The sequence below is a fragment of the Brassica rapa genome, chromosome A09 (genome assembly GCF_000309985.2).
Source record: "Brassica rapa cultivar Chiifu-401-42 chromosome A09, CAAS_Brap_v3.01, whole genome shotgun sequence".
Lineage (NCBI taxonomy): Eukaryota > Viridiplantae > Streptophyta > Magnoliopsida > Brassicales > Brassicaceae > Brassica > Brassica rapa.
Window position 1 is genome coordinate 35104069 of NC_024803.2, and position 25119 is coordinate 35129187.

The 25119-nt window shown below is 33.0% G+C and overlaps 6 protein-coding genes and 1 long non-coding RNA gene across 10 annotated transcripts; 5 read left to right on the forward strand and 2 right to left on the reverse strand.

The window, feature by feature from the left end:
• The first annotated feature begins 796 nt into the window (after nucleotides 1–796).
• LOC103841434 (caffeoylshikimate esterase) lies at nucleotides 797–6523 on the forward strand. Its single transcript, XM_009117972.3, has 7 exons — nucleotides 797–2398; nucleotides 2538–2667; nucleotides 2772–2918; nucleotides 3032–3162; nucleotides 3784–3921; nucleotides 4007–4105; nucleotides 4197–6523. Exons 1-7 carry the CDS (start codon nucleotides 2381–2383, stop codon nucleotides 4446–4448), a joined length of 915 nt encoding a protein of 304 aa, XP_009116220.1. The 5' UTR covers nucleotides 797–2380; the 3' UTR covers nucleotides 4449–6523.
• On the reverse strand, nucleotides 6110–7362 carry LOC103841436. Its single transcript, XM_009117973.3, has 3 exons — nucleotides 7154–7362; nucleotides 6930–7035; nucleotides 6110–6515 (listed from the first exon to the last, which is right to left on the reverse strand). The coding sequence occupies exons 1-3, from the start codon at nucleotides 7187–7189 to the stop codon at nucleotides 6370–6372; spliced, it is 288 nt and encodes a 95-aa protein (XP_009116221.1). The 5' UTR covers nucleotides 7190–7362; the 3' UTR covers nucleotides 6110–6369.
• Nucleotides 7363–15435: 8073 nt separating this feature from the next.
• LOC103841437 (photosystem I assembly factor PSA3, chloroplastic) lies at nucleotides 15436–17092 on the forward strand. The gene is made up of 3 exons (XM_009117974.3): nucleotides 15436–15832; nucleotides 16323–16487; nucleotides 16559–17092. The coding sequence occupies exons 1-3, from the start codon at nucleotides 15467–15469 to the stop codon at nucleotides 16883–16885; spliced, it is 858 nt and encodes a 285-aa protein (XP_009116222.1). The 5' UTR covers nucleotides 15436–15466; the 3' UTR covers nucleotides 16886–17092.
• Nucleotides 16888–19086, forward strand: LOC103841438 (60S ribosomal protein L23a-2). Its single transcript, XM_033278517.1, has 5 exons — nucleotides 16888–16926; nucleotides 17336–17350; nucleotides 17962–18006; nucleotides 18455–18756; nucleotides 18828–19086. The coding sequence occupies exons 1-5, from the start codon at nucleotides 16888–16890 to the stop codon at nucleotides 18910–18912; spliced, it is 486 nt and encodes a 161-aa protein (XP_033134408.1). The 3' UTR covers nucleotides 18913–19086.
• Nucleotides 19087–19332: 246 nt separating this feature from the next.
• Nucleotides 19333–21055, forward strand: LOC103841439 (3-oxoacyl-[acyl-carrier-protein] reductase FabG). Of its 3 annotated transcripts, XM_033278701.1 has the most exons (4): nucleotides 19333–19574; nucleotides 19658–20539; nucleotides 20809–20866; nucleotides 20954–21055. In XM_033278701.1, the coding sequence occupies exons 1-2, from the start codon at nucleotides 19554–19556 to the stop codon at nucleotides 20486–20488; spliced, it is 852 nt and encodes a 283-aa protein (XP_033134592.1). In that variant the 5' UTR covers nucleotides 19333–19553; the 3' UTR covers nucleotides 20489–20539; nucleotides 20809–20866; nucleotides 20954–21055. The 3 variants fall into 3 exon arrangements, with proteins under 3 accessions (XP_033134592.1, XP_009116225.1, XP_009116226.1); XM_009117977.3 differs by having other exon boundaries at nucleotides 20809–21055; XM_009117978.3 differs by having other exon boundaries at nucleotides 19367–19574; nucleotides 19661–20539; nucleotides 20809–21055.
• LOC108869878 lies at nucleotides 20052–21532 on the reverse strand. Of its 2 annotated transcripts, XR_004450792.1 has the most exons (5): nucleotides 21393–21532; nucleotides 21127–21210; nucleotides 20743–21027; nucleotides 20377–20670; nucleotides 20052–20293 (listed from the first exon to the last, which is right to left on the reverse strand). It is a non-coding gene; the product is annotated as an uncharacterized LOC108869878 (long non-coding RNA). The 2 variants fall into 2 exon arrangements; XR_004450791.1 differs by lacking the exon at nucleotides 21393–21532 and having other exon boundaries at nucleotides 21127–21313.
• Nucleotides 21533–21560: 28 nt separating this feature from the next.
• LOC103841440 (nucleolin 1) lies at nucleotides 21561–24219 on the forward strand. Its single transcript, XM_009117979.3, has 4 exons — nucleotides 21561–22172; nucleotides 22251–22428; nucleotides 22582–22628; nucleotides 22713–24219. Exons 1-4 carry the CDS (start codon nucleotides 21718–21720, stop codon nucleotides 23971–23973), a joined length of 1941 nt encoding a protein of 646 aa, XP_009116227.1. The 5' UTR covers nucleotides 21561–21717; the 3' UTR covers nucleotides 23974–24219.
• Nucleotides 24220–25119: the final 900 nt, after the last annotated feature.

The window sequence follows — 25119 nt, forward strand, 5'->3', positions numbered from 1 at the left end:
TCATATTGATACAATATTTTAAGAAGCATTTTAACCCTTCTTCCAACTCATAACAATAATCATCATTAGTGTCTATAACAATAATACTTAAGAAATGGAAACAAACAATAGTAACTAGTCAAAGCATATCATATTTTTATAAGTTTGCGTTGAATTAGTAAAACTAAGAGAGAGAACACATTTTGTAAATATGAGTTTTAAATATCTTGAAGTTACTTATCACTCTTAAAAATACAAGTTATTCAAAAACTAACGTAGAAAACTTAAAAACTAGCAGAGAAGACTTCGATAGAAGTCTTCTCGGATCAGTTAGAAACTTTAATTAACGTGAATATTGATAACATCATTAATATCACCAATTAAGTTACAAATTTCATTCAGTAGCACAAATATTCATTAATAAACATGAATTAACAAGGAAATGTTAATAAGTCTTTATAGTTATAGAGAAAATGCAAGTTTATTAAACATTGACGCATACGACATCCACGGAACTCATCTAGTAGACTTCCAGAGAAGTCGTCCATTTAGGTCGACGCGGACGACTTTAATCTAAGTACTCCAGATGACTAAAATATAAGTCGTCTGGTCAATGCAGATGTTATTTTTGCAATTGACTTTGAAATTTGTTATTTTAGACGACTGAAAAATAAGTCGTCTACTTTTGTTTGGTTAAAAAAAACTCCAAAAAAGCAAGACGACTTACATTTCAGTCGTCATAGGTTAGTTTTGCATTTGACTGGATTATTTCAGAAGTTTAACTTTCCTGGACGACTTACATTTCAGTCGTCTCGTGACAATTAAAATATCAATATTTTTTTTAAACTAGACGACTTACAATTAAGTCGTCATTGGTTAGTTTTGTAACTGAAAAAAAAATTTAATATTTAATTATATATAGACGATTTACAATTCAGTCGTCCGTCAGACGACTTACTTGTAAGTCGTCCATGATTTACGAGGTTTGACCAGAATAAAATCATGGAAGACTTACATGTAAGTCGTCGAGCGGATGACTGAATTGTAAGTTGTTTAGGTATAATTAAATATTAAAGTTTTTTTTCAATTGCAAAACTAACATATAACCACTTAATTGTAAGTCGTATAGTGTTAATAACTACATCAAGACACTTTGAACTCGTTGGAGGAGGTACAGAAATAGAGCGTGACAGAGATGAAGGATGTGGGACTGTGAACTCAACAATTGGACTTGGTGTAGACGACGGCGAACCGTAACGAATCTCTGAAGCTTTTTCCACCAAGTCCATGGCAGAGGGAGGAGAGATGAAGAGGTAAAAGGAGAATACAGGTCGCCAAGAAGGCCTACCAGCGACGACTCACTACGGGAGAGACGTCGAATTTCAAAGCTCAGAGGTTAGGGATTAGTTTTTTCTTTTGCTGATTTTTGGGTGCGCGTGGTGCGCGTCAGAGTTGATTATTTTTCCTTAATCAATTTATATAGTACGTGTTGTTTCCATCAATTTAAATATTTGCACCTGACTTGGTTCAAACGCAGCAGTTGCGATTACGGGTACAAAAATTTATGGAAGTGGATAGTTGCGATTTCAAACGTTATTAGTGTTTCGTATGATTGGCACAACGTTTAAAATGTGTTGCGTTTGCAGGTTATTTTTGACTGGTTTACCGAGAGATGCAAAAATGAATTAATAAAAAAAAATTAATAGACAGAAAATTTAATTTCAAAAATGATAATTTTAAAACCCAATATAAAAAAATGAAATTATATTTATAAATAATATTATAATAAATATAAAAATATATTTATAAATTATATTATTATAATAAATATATTTATAAATCATATTATTATAATAAATATAAAAACTATATTTATAAAATCATAGTATTAAACTTATATATATATATATATAATTTTAATACTATGATTATTATAATAATAATATATAATAATAAATTTATCCTCCCTCAAGCGCAAACGTTAGTTGGAGCCTGCTTTTGATTTTATGAGGTTTAGAGCGGTTTGAAATAATTTAAAATGGTTTGAATGATTGTTGCAAAACGCTAACAACCGCTAGGTTTGCGGAAGAAATCAGTTATACTCTTAATTAATTAAGGTTAGTTAATTAAGATGGGAAGAAAATTTAGTTTTAAAAAATTAGTTAGCTGAATCCAAAGGATCTGCTGACGTCATCCACAATTAGTCTCCAAAATCTAGAATGCACAGTTAAATGGCTTTTCCTAATTAGCCTCAATCTAAATTTTCCCTCATTATCTCATCATCGCTGTCTTCTTATCCCCTTTTCTTGTTCTGGTAACAAATCTCTAAAACTGTGACTCTCGTCTTCTTTAAATTGAAATAATCCAGTTTAGCTTCTTACCAAAGAAAAAAAACAACACAATGGTTAAGTACGGAGAGGTTTGTCTTGTATCTCTCTCTCGTCAATTATGAATTAGCTCTTTTATGTGTTCTTTACGTGTAGAATCAAGTTTAATTATGCATTATACAATGCCTTTAGTAACTGATATTTGCATTTATGTTTTGTTATTGTTGTTAGGATTATGTGTTGAATTCACGAGGGATGAAGCTCTTCACGTGTTCATGGAGACCAGAAGAACATCAAGAACCAAAGGCAATGATCTTTTTATGCCACGGCTACGGAATGGAATCAAGCATCACCATGAACAGTTCTGTCCCATTAAATTATGATTAATCATTTCATCATCAATATTCCTATCCCAATCCATTACAAATTTATATGTTAAATAAAGCTATATATGATGTTAACCAGGCACGGCAATAAGGTTGGTGAACGCAGGGTTTGTGGTCTACGGAATAGACTATGAAGGTCACGGTAAATCTGGGGGATTAAATGGTTACATAAAAAACTTTGATCATCTTGTTGATGACGTCTCTTCTCATTTCTCTTCAATTTGTGGTAATCTATTCATATTATATTTTCTCTCTTAGACAATTCCTCTATTGATTTTCTTTAAATTAAATAGAACAGTATTAATTATTTTATATGTTTTGGGAATGGTGAATGTGAAGATAAGGAAGAGAATAAAGGAAAGATGAGATTTCTGATGGGAGAATCCATGGGAGGAGCGGTCGTATTACTATTAGCAAGAAAGAAGCCTGAGTTTTGGGACGGTGCCGTTCTAGTTGCTCCCATGTGTAAGGTATTTGTTTACCACGTATCCTCCATATATTTTGTTAGTTATTATAGTTTGTCCTTTAAGGATTATGGTAGAGTTTTTCATACTCTCTCCGTTTCTTAATAAGTACCATTTTAATATTTTTTACGCCAATTGAAAAAATGATTGAAATGTATAAATTATTATTAGTTATACCTATTTGACCAATGATAATTAAAATAACTAAAATTATTTAAAAAACCAATGTAATTTACAATTAATTTTCAGCTAAAAGTAAATATAATTTACATTGAAATCTTACACTGACATTTTTTTGTATAACAAGAAAAAAAAGTTAGAATGACACTTATTATAAAACAAAGAGAGTATAATATTACGCATATTTTGTAGAATTAAGATAAGATTCTTACATATCATCATCTTTGATATTAAGTAGCAAGAAAAATGAATATGAATCACTTACTTCGGGGTTTCTACAAGAGGATCAACATCTTAAGATTTAACAGAAGACCTAAACAGTTATAAGACAAATATACAACTTATAAGCACGTCTAAAGATGCAAATACCGATATGTACAACTTATGGTGTGTATACAAATATACAACTTATAAAAAGTTATGGCTTTATTCTTTTTGTGTGTATAGCTAGCAGAGGAGATAAAGCCCCATCCTATGGTGATCAAGTTTCTCACAAAGCTAACTCGGGTTATTCCAACTTGGAAGATAGTTCCTAGCAACGATATAATTGACGTCGCATTTAAAGAATCCCACATCAGAAAACAGGTAACTTTTTGATTATCATCATTTTTGTAATACAACTTACGACGTTTTCTGTATTGTATAATTTTTTTTTTGGGTTATTTTTAAGGTTAGGGAAAATGAGTATTGCTACAAGGGCCGGCCTCGCTTGAAAACTGCTCATCAACTCTTAACAACTAGCTTGGATCTTGAGAAGAATCTACATCAGGTTCTTTCACATTTTTTTCTCTTTAACTTATATCGATCTCCATGATAATAATCCAGCAAAATTTATAACTTTAAAATCTAAATTTAAACAGGTAGCGATGCCATTTATTGTCCTTCACGGAGAAGATGATAAAGTTACGGACAAAGACGTAAGCAAGCTACTATACGAGGTGTCATCCAGTTCCGACAAAACTTTCAAGTTATACCCGAATATGTGGCATGGGCTTTTGTACGGTGAGTCTCCTCAGAATTTGGAGATTGTGTTTGGTGATATCATTGGATGGTTAAACGAGAGAGCTTCGGTTACTAACCAAAGGATAGAGACTGAGTTAAAGCATGTATAAATGATGGTTTTTTCATGCATAAATAATTCTTGTGAGAACACAAGAATTATTACTATATTGCAACTCATGTAAAACACAGTATCATACAATACAGGCCATGGTGTTTGCCATAATTCTCATATAAATAAAGTCTGTTTAACTTGAAACCCATTTTGGATTTGGAAAATCAAAGGTTTTGAAAGATTAATTGCACCAGTTGATTAACTAAATATATGCAATTGAATGCCTTAAAAATAGAGTGAAACCCTATAAGATTTATAACAAAAATGTCAGAATCTTGCAATTCACGTTTAATAGTGAACTTTTTATTTATTTTTTTTAATTCTTATAATGCTCAACCCAAAATATTATGTTTATTTTGTGTGATTTTGAAGCATTATAAATAACTGTTCAAAAATTAGTTTATACTATTTGGATATTTAAGTTCTCAAATATAGTCATAAATTTTGTTTGCTTCTCTATTAACCAAGATGATCCGCCCAATCTACTATGCGTGATCCAATACTAAATCGTAATATGATGTTTTGAATTTAACATGAAGAAAATCTTAAATGAAAACTTCTCAATGAGAAAAGGTAAAATTTATGGAACATCATCATAATATTCCGTATTCCATGGAGATTATTAAATTAAATTTTAATAAATTTAGGAATTAAAATAAAACTGTGTTATTAGAGTTGTTATTTAATGGTTTAGACTTAAAACAAAATTCATAGTATTTTTTATTGCTATAGAAATTTCAGGTCCTAAAATTATAATCGCTAAGAAATATGAAATCAATCATTGAAAATGTTGATTTAAAATATAATATTTCGTACTGAAATGGTCTGAATTCGGGTAAAAAATAAATTTGTGTACATTATTATTATGCCATAGATCGTATGCTGTATTTTAATTCTATTAGCCAATTTGAAACCGTTGGCCAACTGCGAGTTTAATCTGCAAATATAAGCCTAATGGCTAATGGGTTATAAACATATAAGGAATGGGGCCAGTAATGAATCTCAGCCGTTGGGTTACTCTCCTGGTCGAGCGAGAGCTACAAGCTATCGCGGTAATAGTTAGTTTTAGTCTATCGCGGTAATAGTTAGTTTTAGTCAGTTGCTTCATCGTCATAATTTGCTACAATCCATGTTGATGCATAACATAAATACACAAAAGGCTTGTTAAAACACTTTTGAGATTATCTTCCGACTTAAATGTCGAATGCTTAGATATCAAGATATTTTCTAAAGAAGCTAACATAAAATTCTCCAATGTCTTTTACAAGTCCACATAGTCATGAGACCCCATGGACCTATCTTGTTAAGGAAATTTTAAGAATTCTTTTCTTGATACTGTAATAATAAAATTTAATGTTATATAATTAATCAGCCGTTTAAACCCAAATTCGTTTGATTTTCTCAGCGGATCCATTTTTAACCAATTTGGTTAAGATCAAAACGTTGTAAATGGTTTTGGTTTTCTAAGTGACTAGACAGTCGACTTGACTTAGAACAGAGCAAGGTAAGTTTTGCAAGCATGTCTAAAAGATTATGGTAGTTAATATTTAATTTTCAAGAATGCTAGTGATTTAAAGGTGACCAAAACCATAAATAAACAATTTATTTGGATATATACACATGATACATTCATATTACTAAAACACCACACGACCGATCAATGTAATGAGCGTCCGTTTCTATCATCATTATTTATATACAAAAGCAATGTGGACCACGTACGTATAACGTACCAAAAAGAGCGTCATCACTCCTCTTTTGCCTTTCTTGTTGGACCGATATGCGAATAATAAGAAGAAAAGTGATATACATATACATAAACATGCATGCGTCAGGGAGAAATCGTTTTCATGAGATTCACATATATAAACTATGATATATATAAGGTTCTTAATTAAGATATATATCAAACATCGCGATCAGTCGTCGGATTCTTTAGGTGAATCCGAGATTATCTTCTGGATCATCTGGTTTGTCTCTTCCTCCGACATTTGCTCTTGTTTGCTTTGCCTCTCCTCATACGCCTTGAAGAATTCCTTGTTCTCTTTCTCCAGCTCCTTCCAAACTGTAAAAGGAAATCTTTTTTTTTATGATGGGAAACAGATTTATTATTAAACTATTGCACAAAACCAATTCGAATATAAATAGGTTACAAACTTACAAGTACAAACTAGTTTTTTATTTTGTATATATATAAATTTTAGCTTTTATGTTAAAGACAGTCTATCGCTAATCGTTAGATTATGCACGACCACTTATAGTATGCATACAAAACATCCGAAGATCAATTTGACACGGAAAATCATATATTGCAATTCTACATAATGGAATAGTTAATATGTGGATATGTTTATAATTTATACATATAATCCCGTTAAGGAGTTCATGCGTATATGTAAATGTGTCATCTGTGTCTATAGAGTATAATTAAGAAATGGAGAGAGAAATAAATACGAGAGAGAGAGAGAGAGAAGAAAACCAGTAGAGGTGATGACAGGAGTGATGTTTGCATGCTTAGACAGAGCTTCCACACACTCTTCTTTGCTCATGTGGAAGATCAAACATTTTTCAATCATGTGCTGCACCTATACATATATAAACACATAAGGTACTGAGGAATAAATAAAAGAGAAAAAAAATCACTCATCGCATGAACGAAGAAGAGTATATATATGTAATTCTTGAATCATATAAACATATTACCATGTGAATGTAAGAAGCAGAAGAAGAACCAGCCATTAGTAATAGAAACCCTAGAATCAACACTAAAACTCAAAATATGGCCTTCTCCAAAAGCCACTTGTGGAGATAAAGACACTCATATATAGAAAAGAAGATCACGCAGGAAAAAAAAAGAAGAAGAAGAAGACAAAAGAGTGAATAGTTGAAAGATGATATGCATGCATGGGCCAGACGCCCCACGTGGGAGATTGATCATAATTGGCTGGGAAAGGATTAGAAGAGATTTGTAAAATCACTCTTTCTCTCTTCTCCCTTCGTTTTTTTTTTCATTTACATCACAGGCTTTATCCACGTGATCCATGGCCCTCTCTCTATACTACTTTTTGCAACAACAAAAAATCTATAGTTTTTCATTGTTCAAGCTTAAATTTATATTTTCTCTAACTGCATGATTTCACTGAAGGAGAAATTAAGAAAACATGCAATTTGAAAGTAATGGTAAATAAATAAATGACTTGAGCAATAGTAGTTAATCGTGTTCTAAACGATAGTACAAAATATAACTTAAGTCTTGACACTTTATTTTATCAACATAAAAGGTCTTAACACTTTTCTTAACGAAGGCTTTCATCAAGAAAGAAAATAGTGTTGTAAGATTATAATGCAGAGCTACAGTGAGTACTATACCATTGTGCGTTCGACTTCCATTTGATAGCTGGTAGCTAATAAGAGGAGGAATCAAACTCGATGAACCGGGGCAAATATGGTTTTATATATTGACTGTTTACACACATATATATATATATATATATATATAGTGTTATCACATCTAACATCAACTCCAAATATCGTTTTGAACAAATGTAATCTGAGTTTTAAAAAAAACTAATGTAATCTCATTTTTTGCTCTATATAGAACATTTTCTTATATACCTCTATTAGATGCAGCAAATTTTATTAGTATCATATAACATCAACCATATATCGTTTTAAACTAATGTAATCTCATTTTCTGCTCTATACCTCTCAGTTTTGTAGACGTCTTAACAATATGTCCAGTTTCTAGTTTCAACATGTTTCATGGATTAGTTTGTAAGATCTACTACTATCATTACTATTCATAATCTAACCATCTATATAATTGACTTTTTTTTTTGTCACTGGGTTATAGTCAAAAATATCAATTGGGTTATAGTCCTATAGACCACCATGACATGTACTGTACGTTACAGATGATGAAAAGCAATTTTTTTCCTTTTTTTACGAGAAAAAAAAAAGAAAAAAAGCAAAGTGATCATCAATAGTTTTTTTGGTTTGGGTAAGGGGACGCGGGAGATTTAAGTTTTTGATTCGAGACCAATGGGCTGTTGACATGTCACCCATAACAATCTACATTGAGATCAAATAATCGCAAATGGCAGAACAAGCTGAGTGACATGGCGAAAATGGACATAACAAAGAGAATCTAACAAAGGTTACGTAAAGAAGTCACAGACAAACACATTGAAGCGGTGTTTTTGTCGAAATCTAAGGTTTCAGAAGGATCCATCAAATTCAGTCATTTAATTTAACTATACATATATTCCTCATCATGTGGACCTCTCAATTTGAGTCCTGAAACAGCAACTATTCTCTCGAATCAAATTCAAAACCCTATTCATCACTTTCTCTCTCATTCCCTCTCGTTAACAAGATTACAAACAAGACGCCTATTCTCTCTCATCCACTTATTCATTTTACCTAGATACTTCCTTATCCGGCTTTTGATATCATTTTCACTGAATCCGTATGAATGAACTAAAAAATTCACTAATAAATAGCTAAATATTTAGTTAGGGTAGGCTTGAACCCTGTAAAAAACTGAATATAACCCCATATAAAACCCATAGGACACCTGAAACCGGATAAGTAAACCTGATAGGATTATCTGTAAACCAAGACCCGCCCGAACTAGAGCCATGAATTTTGAAAATTAAAAATAAAAGTTTTGAGTTTTAAATTTCAAAATTTAATAGGGTTTACCCTATGAGTTTTTACCCATTACTAACATCCCTAATTACAAGTCTTCAACATACACATACACAAACAAAAAAAGCGAGAGAAACAAATTTAAAAGGTTTGCTTAAATCATCAGCTGAAAATAAAAACTAGCTTCACAAGATTTTCTTTTGAACTAAGACTGAATCCAGTATACAGTGCGAGTTTTGCTTCTGAAGAGCACTCCTAATACATTATGAATTCCATATGAAGTTCTATGTATAATATTTCTATTAAGAAATGAATGCAAATCATATAACCACTTTAACTTCTTTTGGTGGTTATGTTTGACATCTAGTGGTTGTAGATGCTGAATCTCATGAATTACTCTCTTTTGTTTTCTCTATAAACTCTTCGACGCAAAAAGTAAAATTTGGTTAAAACATTTTTTTTCGCTATACCCACTTTGGATCTTTATCGTTCGACTATTCTCGAGAATGCAAATTTGGTAGAGTTTCTGATTAAAAACTATTTAATTAAGTCGTACAAAAAAATGAAATATCACTGCAGACGAGACAGCATAAATAGACAATAGTTGCATAAAGAGACAAAGGCGGTGGTGCAGTAGAGTCATATTATTGCCTTAACTCAATTTTCAAACCAAAAGCTCTTAAAAAGCAAACCCGAATTTGTCGCAAAGACAAGTGGAGATTCTATTGACCACACTCACCCACTTGATTTTCCTTCCTTCTAAGCCAATTGCAGTTTCAATTTTTTGTTTATTGTTTTGTTTAAAGTGTACGATGTGATTGAATTTCACTATCCAATTAGAGCATGCCGTGTCAGCAAAACGGAATAAGTCTGTTGTATTTTTTCCTTTGAGCCAAAACAAGTGAAAGACGTATGATAGTATAGGGAGAGACTCAATTATTCAAAGGTGTCTCGTTTTAAATATCTAATCTAACACTCCTGAGCTATCGGTTGTACCAATTATAGGTCGCGAGTAAAAAGAAAGAAAGTTTAGTTTAGTTTCTATCAACCGTTTGAAAGATATTTTTGGTTCAAAATAGCAAATACTAAATAATGACTAAAACGCTTAAGTTTGGTTAAAACAATACCAAATAACAGAAAATGAAAATTGGAACAAAAAAATGAATTATATTTTAAGTTTCATCTATATTTTATTTTGTTTTATTCAAAAATTAAATTAATTACTCCCTATGTTGTACTATATACACAAATTGTTCAAACTACGAAACAAAACCTACGGCTCCACCCATATAGTGGATCCAAAAGTTTTGATGATTCGATCGTTGGACATAGATTTAGGAAACTCTCACCATTTGAAAATCTCGTCGCTTCGGATTCCTAAATCCTAAATCCTCTATCCGTAAATATCTATATACCAAGATGTAATTTGATTCCCTTTGCTGAGAGATCAAAGGATTTTATTGCTATTTCTAGCTATAGATGCTTACAGTTACAAGCTAAAGTTTGGAGATTTGTTTTCACGTTTTTACTTTTTGTTGAGGAATCAATCTATATATTTTATAATTACCATCAATTTGCTGTAAAATATTTTCTTTATTTTATATGATATTTACACTTTAGCACAAAAAGCTATCTAACAACTGATTCAACTTGTGATGACTCAAACAATCCCCCATCATTTTTTCTTTTCGTTTTGACTATGTTCGGAATCACCCATTCATCATGTCATGTTGTAAGAAAAGAAAAATTCTCTTAATTAGATTTGCTTTAGTGACCTTGAGTATTCTCAACGAATTAACTTATGGTGGTATAGAATGATTGAAAATCTATCTTGGGATTCGAAGATCAGAGGTAGAGTTTTCCCAGTTTGATCATTGTTGGGTATTATTTTGAAACACCTTAAATAACAAAAAAAATATTACATGCCAACTCTGATTCGTGATTCTCCAATAATAATTAAAAATATGTTGTGATACTAGTGTCCTCTCACCATTGATATATAGCTTCACTTGTTTCATTGTGCAACAACAACTCTTCTTGAGCATTGCTTAGCTGACAACGAAGTAACAATTTCAGCATCAAAATGAAATGGTATTCAGATACATGGTGGATCATGAATGTTCATCAATCAACCATGACACCATAATCCAGAGTCGTCACAACCAAGAGTATTAATCGAAATCATTCCTCGGTGTTCAGCTCATTTAAGTGATACAAGATTTTGACCTCCGCTTTTAAAGTGTGAGATAATGTTTCGATGAAAATTTTATATAATTGTATTTTGTCTTTATTTAAAGTAGGTTTTGGCATAAAATCCGTAATCCAAAGTCTAAATTGAACCCAAACTAAAAAACTCAGTACCCAGTCTAAAATGTAAAAAAAATACCATAATAGTTTTGTAAGGTGGTACAAAACATATCAAATCCCGAAGTGTTATCCGAACCCAAATGGGTAACCAAAAAAAAAAAAAACCTAGAAACATCCAAAAACCGATCCAAATATCCAAATTAATAACAAGTATAAATCTTTGAAACATAAATATGTAGTTCAAATATTCAATTCTATATTTATTTTGAAATGGTATCTAAAAATAAGTATTTAAGTCTTAACTAAATATCTTAAATATCCAATTCTATATAAATAAATATTTACTTTTTATATTTTGTTTTTAAAGTTTGAAATTAACTTCGGATATATCCAAACCGAAGATATATGGCTACTTTATGGGGTTTAGGATATGATACAAATTAAAACCAAATCGATGTGTTATATCCTAACATGATACATACTATAATATAAATTTATTTTTTATTTGTTCTATTTGTCAAATTTTATTTGTTATAATATAAATTAAATATTTATTACAATATCAATTAATTAGATGACGTTCAACCCATCTCATACTTGATAAATGTTTACATTTCTATGAAATAAGCGGCAAGAAACAGTAATTGTAAATCATAATATATAATCAAATAATATTAAAGTCAACTAAATTTAGTATTGTATTTTATCAAATTTAAATATTTTAAATTATATTTTAATATTCTAATTTAGATATTATATTAAAATATAAAATTATTTATTACTTTTAATATCTTATTTGAATATTTTGCATTAATAAATTGAAGTATATTGTCGACTGTATGAATCCCTCTATGTTATTATGTATATGTAATTCTTTTAATTTATAATTTGTAAAAAAGTTAGTAAATAGATTAAGTTATATATATATATATATAAATGTGTGTGTGCGTGTGATTTACTGTAATAGTTTAATTATAAATATGAATTATATATATATATATATAAATATTATAGAAATGTTATTTCTTTTTCTGTAAACAAAAATGAATTAATCTTCATTTGTAATAAAATTTTAAAATAATTACGAATTTTCATTATTTAAAATAAAGATTAAAAGAATCAAATATCTATATTTTTTTAAACGAGATATTAAAAATATTTTTAAATGAAATATTAGAAAATTTACTGAATAATATCTTTTGATTTCTTATTTTGAAAATATTTAAATTATATATTAAGATTGTGTGTATATTTAATAATAACTAAGTTTGTTGTATACGAAATAATAAAAACTAAATAAATGAAATGGTTTAACCTAAACTATTTGTAACTAGATAAAACTTGATTTATGTTTAATAGTATTGATGTAAGCCTATTTGTAACTAGATCAAACTTAATCTATTCTATTTAAAGGGAAGAAGTCTTGAAAAATCTACCTATGAAAGTTGTTTGGACCTTTTCATTTTATTATTATTTTGGTATTCCCCTATATATAAGGTTGTTGGACCTATCTATAACAAGTTATTATATTTTTAGTTATAAAATTAATTATTCTAACTATATGCGATTAATAACTAACTATGCATATTTATTTTTTTCTGTTACCATAAAAATATTAAAACCCTAAATATAGTGGGATCACGATTACTGTGATGAAGAAATCAAAAGAATATGTAGCGACTTCTTAAACTATACGAGAATACTATATTAAACAAGATCAATCATATTTAATCCAACTATGATTACCAAATCTAATGACTCTTAAATATACTAACAACTACAAAAATATAAGTAAACAAATAATACCTTTTGAAACACTAACAAATAATACCTATAATATTATTTTTCTTCTTTTAATAAAATGACTATTTTAAAAAATGTTCTTAAAATTACAAAAAAAAAATTAATTCTCATTGATGAAAATTTGGTATTTTGGGTTTTGGGATAAAGACTATACATACCCATTAATTAATTTAATTCTTTGCATTCATGATCTATTAAAAATTTCTCATTGTATCAATCTTAATTTTAATTTTATTAATAGGTGTAAATCCATTGTAGGCTTCTAAACAAAATAAATAAACAATATACATTTAAATTGTAATAGTATTGATCAATACAAAAATTATAAATTAAAATGCATAACATAAATACAATAAATTTATTTATATGACAAATAAAATAGTTTATTCAGTTTTTTGTAGTATTGTAAAGTATATGAAATGTTTAAAAGGTACTAAAATTAAGGTTTTATCGGGTTAATCGGTGTCGGTCCACGGAGTAATGGCAAAAATTTTGGTTTTATTGGATTTTAATTAATAAGTTTTCATTGAATACAAATTTTGTGGAAACATATGAGTTTGTAAAAAATCTGACAGAATGCTACATAAAAAACATAAAACCAGTCCGGATTATATACGACCACTATATTTACCAGTTCAATCACAGACCTGGATCGGATATAAAAACATTTCTTATATCTTAATTCGTTTATAAATCACATATGTACTCCACTAAAAATAGTTCAATAATTTTAAAAAAGAAATTTCTTCTCACCATTTAAATGGTATTGATGCACTATTAGTCATCATCATTAATATTTGTGAATATATAATTTGTACTTTAAATATTCCGGTACCCATTCAGTTTTTGGTTTGATTTTAATTTTGGATTCTAAAAATATATGATCTGTTCGGTTCTTTTTTTCAGTTTGATACAATTCAATTTGAGATTTCGAATAAATGTACTTAAACTTATACTCTTATATAGAAATTCATCAAAAATTATATTTAATTTCGAAAACAAATCTGCGCTTTCCAAGCGCGGATCAAAATCTAGTTTATGTTTAATAGAATTGATGTAAGCGCTTGTCCATTTCCAACACCTTTAAAGGAAGATTACTAAATCCCATGGGCACCTCAACATTTTGATGGGCTTTAAGGTAAAAATAATTAACTTTTCCCCTAAATTAATATTAAGATTTTTTTTTTGAAAAACACTTTATAAATTTTATGATGAAATCAAAAACATCTACATCCAACTTGTTTTTGAAGTTTTTCTTTTAATCTAATTTTGTTTCAGATTTGTAGAATATATATATATATATATATATATATATATATATATATACACAAAAATCAAGGTTCTTAAGTCTTGTTACATGAAGGACATGTTGCAACCAATATGAACAAAAATTCCACGCTAGTTGGGGTCACGTTTACTATTAACTCGATTTTAGTCCGCACACTCGTGCGGATAACATTTCATTTATAAATATAAAATTTTATATTATTTTGTATATAATAATTTATGATAATATATTGCTGTCATTTTAAAAATAACTAAATAGATGATATATAGTTCTAAATATTAAAATTTAACATATGTTAACAATTTTAATATAATGTAGAATATACTTATAAAATTTATAAAATCAACAAAAAAATTCATTATTTTGTTTTTAATAAAAAATTAATTAAATTATAATAATATTATACTACTAATTTCGAAATTAATCAGTGCATTAATTAAAAGAATATTTAAAAAATTTTAAAAAAAAATTGTTAGATTTTTTCTCAACTGATTTTGTTATTCCTAAAACTAAAATTTAAATTTATTGTTAAAATGTATTTGTTATTAATATTCTTATAATTATTTAGAAATGTTATACATTAAATAAACTAATGTAAACAATAAAAAACATTATTTGAATATATGGACATAGACTTCTAGTTTGACTATTTTGTAATAGATAAAAATGATACTTCTCTTTAATAGAGAAGATTTTTTGGATAAACATTAGTTAATATTTACGGCCATGACGATCTAAAAAACTAAAGACACAATAGTCTGTAGAGTTTAGCTGATTTGCTTAAAGATGTTTTCGCAATTCTAAAATTGATAGCAAGGAAAGTAATTAAGCTATCAAATTTGGGCTTTACATAATGGTCATATCCTTAAAGAAAGCCCAGCCCAAAAGATTTATTTTTGAAGAGAAGTTTTAAGAAGATAACGTATATAAAGATGAAGTTAATATTATCCATCATCATCATCACAGCCATGGTGATTGTCACCCCCATCTCCACATCTTCCCACCAAATCTCCCCTTCCTTCTTCCATCTCCGCCTCCGCATTCCCGCCACGTCCCCTGCTTCCTCTCGCCTCATCAAGCACGGAGACGGAGGAGGAGGAGGAATCGCCTTGTCGATACGAGCTTACATAGAGAAACCAAACTCCATCTCCAGCTTCGCCAACACAGTCATCGGTTCTCTACCCGTTATTGGACTCCTCGCCAGGATACTCAGCGATGAAGGAGGCGTCGGAAGAGATCTCGTCGACTTCGCCGAGTTTAGGAAACGAGTTGGGAATAAATGCGCACCTAGTGATTCTAGAGCTTTCTACGAGTTCCAACAGCGAAGGGGCAAGGTAACTAGTGTTTGATCAAGCTATTAAAAACAAAAACTAGAGTTTGATCGTATAGTTCGTGTAACACTTACCGTCAGTGTTCTAAAGCTTAACTACCGTTTAAAGATTCTTTAAACATTGGTTACAGTAGTTGTCCAAAAAAAAAACATTGGTTACAGACTTACAGTTATTATATGTGGTTATACCGGAGTTTTGTATTCCCTGTGATTTTACACCATTCAAGCAAATGTTTTTAGCATTTTTTGTTGATTTTTTTTTTCCAGATGATGTATGGTTGAATTATTGTGTTACATAAAGTTATTACCTTTTTTGTTGGGTGCTAATGTGTGTGTGTGATCAGCTTTGATTTGTTTAATATGTCGGAATGTTGTCTTCCCTGTGATTTTACACCAATAAAGCAAATGTTTTTGGGCATTTATGTTGATTTTATTTTTGTTGGATGTTAATGTGTTTGATCAGTTTCTAAGTGGCTTGTTGATTTGTTTGATAGGCAGGAGAACCTTTATATGTGCTTCTTTGCTGTTGGGTTGCTGCAGTAGGTGCAGGGCTTCTCAAATCTGAAGAGATTCTTGAAGGTGTTACAAGGGTTAGCATTTCAAATGATCTCGAGTTTGAAGAACAGAACTTTATTGCTTTGATGACTGAAGCTAGACAGGTTCGGTTTGGTCTCTTAGGAGTATTATGTGACTTTGCTTCAGAAAGTTGATATATTTATTGGTAATGCAGAGAAGGGCAAAGTTGAACGTTGCGGCGCCAACGATCCCTATGGAACTAAGAGTCGAAAAGGCTCTTGAAGGTATATATGCTTGTTGCTTCAGGAGGGGAGTTATTGAAGAGGAAGATGAGCAGCTTCTTCTAGTGATGCTAACTGCTGTTTTCCCATCGGTTGACAAGTCTGAGATAGAGAGGATCATCAAAGAGAAGGCGATTAGAGTGGCTGAAGGAGGAGAAGAAGAGAATCTCATGACTGAGCCGAAACGGCTGCCTAAAGAAGCTATTCAAATGCAGATGAAAGATCTTGAGTTCCTTCAACAACAAAACATACAATCTTAACAATGGCCAAACATGTGTTCACCTTTAAGTATGTCCCATGTGTTTGTTACTTTATTCAAAAACTAAGCAGTTCATAGTCTCTAGGAGGAGACGTCTGTGTGTGTGTGTAGTAGTAGTTTTGTTGAAATGATGTTGTAGAGAGAAGAAAGGAACCTTTATAGTTAAGAACATTTTTCCACCGAACTAACGGAAACATAATGATGACTTAAAGTTTCTTGTAATAAAAACGAACCCTTGTTCATCCGTGAGTCGTTGACATTGACAAACACTCTTTCCAGAAACGGCACTGAATCTTCTTCTTCTTGGTCGCCCTTTTGACATTCCTCTCTTTATCCATCATTATCATCACTTCCTCTTTGCCACGATTGAGGTTTGAGTTTCACTTTGCATTCACATATGCAACTTTTTTTATTCTCTTCTTTATAACATCATTCTCTTGTGGATTTTCAGGCTAATACTGTTATGGTACTCTTAGAGGATTGGAGATGTGTTAAGTATTGATTTGTTTCTCCATCTTGATCATACTCTATAGTCTGTACTGATCACACCACACAGTGGAATGTTTCTTTTCATTTGATTGCTTTTTTAACACTTGTAATCAAAGTATTCTTATAACCTGAGCCAAACCGGCCAGCAATAAAAACTCAAATAAAAAGATACCAGTAGGCATCTATAATTAATATCAAACAAATGTGAGAGCCATACACATAAGGCAAGAACATCTATAACTAATCTCTTTTCATTTGATTGCTTACCTTTATTGGTGACCTTCTCCTTCCTATTTCTATCTCTATATTTTCATTCTTCAACTTTTGAACTGTTTGTTTGAATTCGGAATCATTTAATAGAAATAAAGCCCAGTAATTTAACCAAGGCCCATAAGGAAACGATTATAGAGCTTCTAGTCTTTTCATTTGCACTCCCCTAAAGATAAATAATAATTAAAAACCTCAAAACTGATACTAGGGTTTTCGTTTCGCCGCTCAGGTTCGTCCTCCTGCACTCGATCTTACTTTTGTTCTCAACTTGAATCGGCTATCTTCATTTTCGGGGTTAACTGATTTTGGGTTTTACAGATTTTGTGGAAAGGATCTCACTTTGAGCAATGGCTCCAGCTAAAGGTACGGCCTTTCCATGAATACATACTCTGCTGTTGAAATATAGTTATTCCATAGTGATCATCAGCATCTTCTTATAATTAGTCTATTAATCTCTTCTCTTCCCTTCAATCACTTTGTTCAGATTTTACTTGGTAATAATAGCTCATCAAAAACATTACAATCATGAGCTAAAGTGTGTGTGGTACTCTATTAGTTTCATGTTTCCCTTGTGCTTAGTGTGGCTATTTTCTATGTACTCGACCTTTTGATCTTATAGTTAGTGGTTGTACTTTGATTTACCGTGGGACAAAGCTCTCTTATGTCAGCTGAACTCGAAATTGAGCGTTTACTGTTTAGGGATAATCTTGAATATGTCCTTTTAACTAGTAGGAGTCTTTGTGAATTGTAACTTGCACATGTAAAGATTCTGCCTTTGAATATTTCTAAATTGTTTCACACTCTCTATTAGTCAGGCCAAATCATCAAGAAGAAGGCGAAGAAGATCAGGACAAAGGTGACGTTCCACAGGCCAAAGACACTGACGAAGGCTAGAGACCCAAAGTACCCACGCATCAGTGCAACTCCAAGGAACAAGTTGGACCACTACGGAATCCTCAAGTACCCACTCACCACCGAGTCCGCAATGAAGAAGATTGAAGACAACAACACCTTGGTCTTCATTGTTGACATCCGTGCAGACAAGAAGAAGATCAAGGATGCTGTCAAGAAGATGTATGACATTCAGACGAAGAAAGTCAACACACTCATTAGGTACACACACTCTTGAAATCAAATCTTTCACTTTGATATGGGTTGATAATGAATGAATGGTTTGTTCGCAGGCCTGATGGAACGAAGAAGGCGTACGTGAGATTGACTCCTGATTACGATGCTTTGGATGTGGCTAACAAAATCGGAATCATCTAATCCATCAATCCATTTTCCTTTTGTTCAAAACAGACTTCATGTTTTTCTCTTCTGTAGTTTCAGTTTTGTTAGAAAAATGAAGGATAATACATCTCTTTGTGCTTTAATCGTTGGACTCAAAAGTGTTGGTACTTACTGGTGCGTTATAATTTTCTTATTATCATGTTCTCCTCTCTGATACCTGTTTAATCGGGTTAACTCGTACCGGCAGTTTAGCTAACTCTAAATCTAATTAGACTTTCATGTATAATGGTAATACACTAAATCTTAATGTTGGATAGCTTTGAAAAGATCGCTGAATTATCTATCTTTGTTTCAATTTCTATTGCAGCTGTCTAATCCCGGTTTAATAGTTACCAACTTTAATTATGCAGTTGAGAAAACGGTCTCTCAGTGGAGCCCGCATCCGGTGAATAATTCACAGTAGAGCCCATACTCTTAATAATTTAATCAACTAATCAATATTTTTTTGGTTATGTCACGTTTAGGATTCCTATCTGTAAACTACCTTACCACATATTATGGGAGTCCTATCTCTTACACTAATAATATTAAACTTCAGAAAACCTAAATTATTTTAGTGCTTAGACGAAGCAGCTGGAGACTTCGGAGAAAGAGACAGCTTCACAGTGAGAAACACTATGAGCAGCAATCATCAGACTGTAAGATACAACGTTGATGAGATCTCTTATCTTTGTAACACCATTACCATTCAAATGTTTCTATCTTTTATTGATCCAAAAAGCAGGTGATGAAGCAACTAGAGCCATGGTGCGAGCTCAAAGACAAAGTGGTTCTCCTAACAGGAGCTTCATCCGGCATCGGAAGAGAGATCTGCCTCGATCTAGCCAAATCCGGCTGCAAGATCATCGCAGCCGCTCGCCGTCTCGACCGTCTCCAATCCCTCTGCTCCGAGATCAACGCCTTCTCAACAAAAACCAAACTCGCCGCACCTCTCGAGCTAGACGTCTCCTCAGACTCATCCACCATCCAAAACGCCGTCAAACAAGCTTGGGACATCTTCGGACACATCGACGTCTTGATCAACAACGCAGGCATCAGAGGAAACGTCAGGTCGAGTCTTGACCTATCCGAAGAAGAATGGGAAAGAGTCTTCAGAACAAACTTAACCGGACCTTGGCTAGTATCAAAACACGTCTGCGTTCTAATGCGCGACGCCAAACGCGGAGGAGGTTCGGTGATAAACGTTTCCTCCATCGCGGGGCTTCAGCGCGGGAAGCTACCGGGAGCGTTGGCGTACGCGTGTTCGAAAGGAGGGCTGGATATTATGACGAAGATGATGGCGGTGGAGATGGGTGAGTATGGTATAAGAGTGAACTCGATAGCGCCGGGGCTGTTTAAGTCGGAGATCACGGAAGGTCTGATGAGGAAAGAGTGGATGAAGAATGTGAGGGAGAGGACTGTACCGTTGAAGGTGCAGCAGAGTGTGGACCCGGGGCTTACCTCGCTGGTTAGGTATCTGATTCATGACTCTTCCAGGTATGTCTCTGGGAATGTTTACATTGTTGACGCTGGTTCTACGTTGTCTGGTTTGCCGATTTTTTCTTCTCTTTGAGAAGTTAAAAAGCTTTGTGTGTGTGTTTGTGTAGTAATAAGTGAATACATTCAGAAAAAATTGGCTTTTTCAAAACATAAAACTAGAGATAAGGAAAATGAGGAGACTAACTCTGATGCATCAATAAGAGTTGTCTTCTGATTTGGAGGTGCTGAAACTTTCAGTATCAGTGTCTCAGCTATCTGTGGCCACACCAATGTTCAAATCATTTCTCCATTCCAGGAACAATTCGTATGTTTATGAAATGTGCATACATGCTTAAGGAGGGACGAAATCTTTGATAGTCTGTTTACTGGTCGGGATCAGATTGACACTGACGCTTTCTAAAGGCTCAATGACGTCTTTGTATACCTTGTCTTGACCTTCAATCACAACTTCCTGACACCAACACACAACATTGTGGGTCAGTCTTTGCAAATGTCATTGTGTTTGAAATGGAAGAGAAGAGAGGATATAAACCTGCCACTGCCAGCCAAAGGGATAGAGAAAGGAATAAGCATCCTTATTGTCAGAGACAGTCATGAATCCTTTCTTGCTTTCTGCACCAATTGATCCATTTTATCATCATACCCTCTTAGAAATTTAATAATTTTAGCTAAGAGGATGTGTCATCCGGAAACTAAGATAGGATAACTTACATGATACTGGAGCTTTACAAAGCAATGAGATCCAAGAAGCTACAACGCCTAATGTTACCACGACACGCCTCCTCTGACATTTATCTTAAAAAAAAAAATACAAGAAATATATAAGTGTTTTTTCTTTCGTCAATTACATTCAAACGCAAACGCAAACGCAAACAACATATCCGCTTCTCTGTAGTAGACAAAGACAATTAACAGACCGTAAGGTCATTGTTAGACAAAGACAATTCAGTTGATTGGCAATTCTTAAGTAGAAGAACCTTAGGGATAGAGATTGGCGAAGAAGGTGAAAGCTTCAGAGAAGCCATTGACGACATGCGGACAACGACAGGAGATTGATAGAGAGAGATATTCTCTGTTACAAATATCCGATATCCTTGACCTTTTAACAATGTTATTACAGGACACATTAATAAAAGACAAAAAAAAGCAGGTGCTTAAATAGTACACCCCATAGATATTTTTGGCCCAGTATTGTTAAAGGCCCAATAAAGCCCATATGTAGGTCGTATCAAAACCATCAACTAGGGTTTATGGCTGGGTCTCTCTCTTCTCTGGAAAGGTTTCGTTTTCAGCCTGTTGAAGATGGTGCTCTCGAACAAGAAGCTCAAGCAGAAGCTTCGCCAAGATTTGGTTAAATCTCTATCTGTCTCTGTAGCAGAAACCAACCCAGAATCAGCCTCGAGCTTGCAATCTCAATCTCTGAAATGTCTCCTTGATTCAGCCAGCCACAAACCCAGATTGTCAAAGAGAGAGATACGAAGAAAGGTCGTTACTTCCACAAGAGAAGACGAACCCAGTGAAATGGAAGGTGATGCTGAGAAAACTGATGAAAAGATTGTAAAGAAGAGGAAGAGAGAGGATACTGTGGAAGACAAAGTAGGTGAAGAAGAAGGTGTTAAGGAAGGGGAGGAGTCGCAGAAGAAGAAGACTAAGAAGAAGAAGAAGAAACGAAAGACTAACAAAACTCCAAAGAAGGTTGATGAAGACAAAGTAGAAGAGAAGGTTAAGACAGAAGAGATTCAAGTTGAGACAGAGAGGTGAGTTTGTTTAAAGCTCTGATGTTGTGTGTTTATGTTTCAGCTATGTTAATTTGAGTGTGTTTTCTTGATTTACAGTAAAGAAGAAGAAGATGGGATTGTTCCTAAGAAGATATACGTTGGTGGTATTCCTTATCAGAGCACAGAGGATGAGATTCGTAGCTACTTCAGAAGCTGTGGTGTCATCACTAAAGTTGACTGCAAGATGCGTCCTGAAGATGGTGCATTCACTGGCATTGCTTTCATCACCTTCGAAGTAAGTTTCTTTTCGCTGTTTCTCTTAGGACATTGATATGCTGAAGTGTTTGTATTGAAGACCACATAGTTCTCTTGTTTCGGGTTTAAGAAATCATCATGACATTGGTTTAAGTTAGGCTATAGCTGTATTGATATCTTTCTCTTTTAACAGACTGAAGATGGAGCTACTCGTGCTTTGGCTTTTGATAGAGCTGCAATGTAAGTAATCTATAAAACGCTTAGGACTTTCTTGTTCACAGTTGATGTATTGTGTTGAGTAATCGTTTTCAACTTTGTTACTAGGGGTGATCGATATTTAACAATCCAGCAATACGTGAAAACCACACCTTCCGTTCCAAGAACAAGAACATCTTCAGGCTTCGTTCCAGAGATGGTTGAGGGTTATCACAGGGTGTACATTGGGAACTTAGCCTGGGACACAACAGAGCGTGAAATACGCAAGCTCTTCTCCGACTGCGTTATAAACACAGTGCGGTTGGGCAAAAACAAAGAAACAGGAGATTTCAAAGGTTACGCGCATGTGGATTTCAAGGATAGTGTCTCTGTGGCCATGGCGCTTAAGCTGGATCAGCAGGTTATGTGTGGAAGACCTGTCAAGATCTGCTGTGCTCTTAAAGAGAGACCAGTGGGGGATCATAGTACTAATCCTACGCCTGGTGAAACAAACATGGAAGAGACTGATGCAGCTGCTGATGAGGTGAACTACTTTGAAAACACGATGAGCAGCGGTAAGATCAAAAGGAGGAGCTGTTATGAGTGTGGAGAAAAGGGTCATCTTTCTACCGCCTGCCCTAAGAAGCTTCAAGAGACTGTTAACGCTAGACCACAGGCTATGCCAAGCTATGATCTTCAAAGGAGCTATGGTGGTTCTTACATGGATGAGACATACACTGCTACAAACGAAGCTTATAGTGAAGGCTTAGCATCTGAGGTTAGTACTGGCAAGGTCAAAAGGAGGACTTGTTATGAGTGTGGAGAAAAGGGTCATCTTTCTACAGCATGTCCCAAGAAGCTTCAAGATGCTCATAAAGAGACTGTTAACGCAAGACCAGCTATGTTTAGCTATGATTATCATGAAAAGAACAATGGTGGTGGTGGTGGTTCTTACATGAATGAGACATACGCTGCTGCAAATGAAGCGCCTAGTGGAAGCTTACCATCTGAGGTTAGCGTCGGTAAGATCAAAAGGAGGAGCTGTTACGAGTGTGGAGAGAAGGGTCATCTTTCTACAGCTTGTCCCAGTAAGCTTCTAAACAGTGGTCACACAAATTCAAAGGTGGATCACCAGACTGTTGAGGCAAGACCGGTTCAGGTAACAAGCTATAATATTCAAAAGGAATCAGGAGATACTGACAACAAAGGCGGTTGTTACATGGACGTGACACATGCTGCTGATCCGATATCGGTTGCTGCCACAAATGGAACCAATGAAGGAGGCTCAGCGTCTAAGGTTAGCGCTGGTAAAATGAAAAGGAGAATATGTCATGAGTGTGGATTAAAGGGTCATCTTTCTTCTGCATGTCCTAAGAAGCAGCAAAAATAGAGGGTGATGAACCCAAAAGCCCTACAGAGACAGCTTAAAGATTGTAACGAAATGTTCTTGTTTTTTTTTAATTTGACATTTGAAAGGAATAACTCAGGCCACTTGGTAGGAGAGGAGTTTTGTTGGTTCTCTTTTAGAATCTCTTATAAGGTATTTTTTTTGTCGGCAGAGAAAAAAAGTTTATTGTGTATTGTTTTATTATGAAATTTTACTTTTTCACAAATTTATGAGATCCTTTTTATGATATGTGTTTATCATCAAAGTTCAGTATATTCTGCAAAACAAGAAGTTACTACAAAATAGGAAAAAATAGAAGATGGTCTAAATTGTCAATTAATAACCCAATCAAACATAATGGTAAGTGTTAACTTCTCTGTGTAGTCAAATAACGCCTTCGTATATATATACATCTTATGATTTTATTTCCTGTACCTAGAGATACTTTCGACATTCTATCAATATCCATAGATTTTCCATATTTTGGCTATTGCTAAGAAAAAAAAAGATCTAGTCCACCAAGATTTTTAATTTAAAAAAATAGTTATTTGGATTTAATATATTTATATATTTTGAACTTTGGTATCTACTACTCATTTTACCAAAAAATAAAATAAAAAATCAAACCAAATGGTCACGCCCACTTAGATATATATATAAAAAAGGGAAATTGCACTAGATAGTAAAGTTATGGGTGGTAATTGGGTATCTGGTAAAGATACTGTACAAAATGAAGTAATACCAAAATTGTCCTCATATCCACAACTAAATAAAACACTACGTCGACTGACACGTCAAAAGTGAAAGATTGACGCGACAATTTCACCTTATCAGAATAAAGTTTACAAATAAACAAGCAAAATATTTGGTCCATATATGAACCCAAAGGTATCCGGTTATAATCAAAATATCATAACATTGTCGCGCCCGTCACATCAACTTGTAAAATATCTCACATCTCTTCTACCTCCAATTATTGTAGGTACTTCCGGTTGCAAAGAACTTCAAGATCCAACAAATTTAGCACACAACGAAGCAATACCGGGTGAACAGAACGGAAGACCCAGAACCAGATAACCGATGCAGTTGAAAGGGGAGGTCCGGAAAAATGAAAGTGAAACCTAGAGGTCAAAATAGTGTTGACCGATA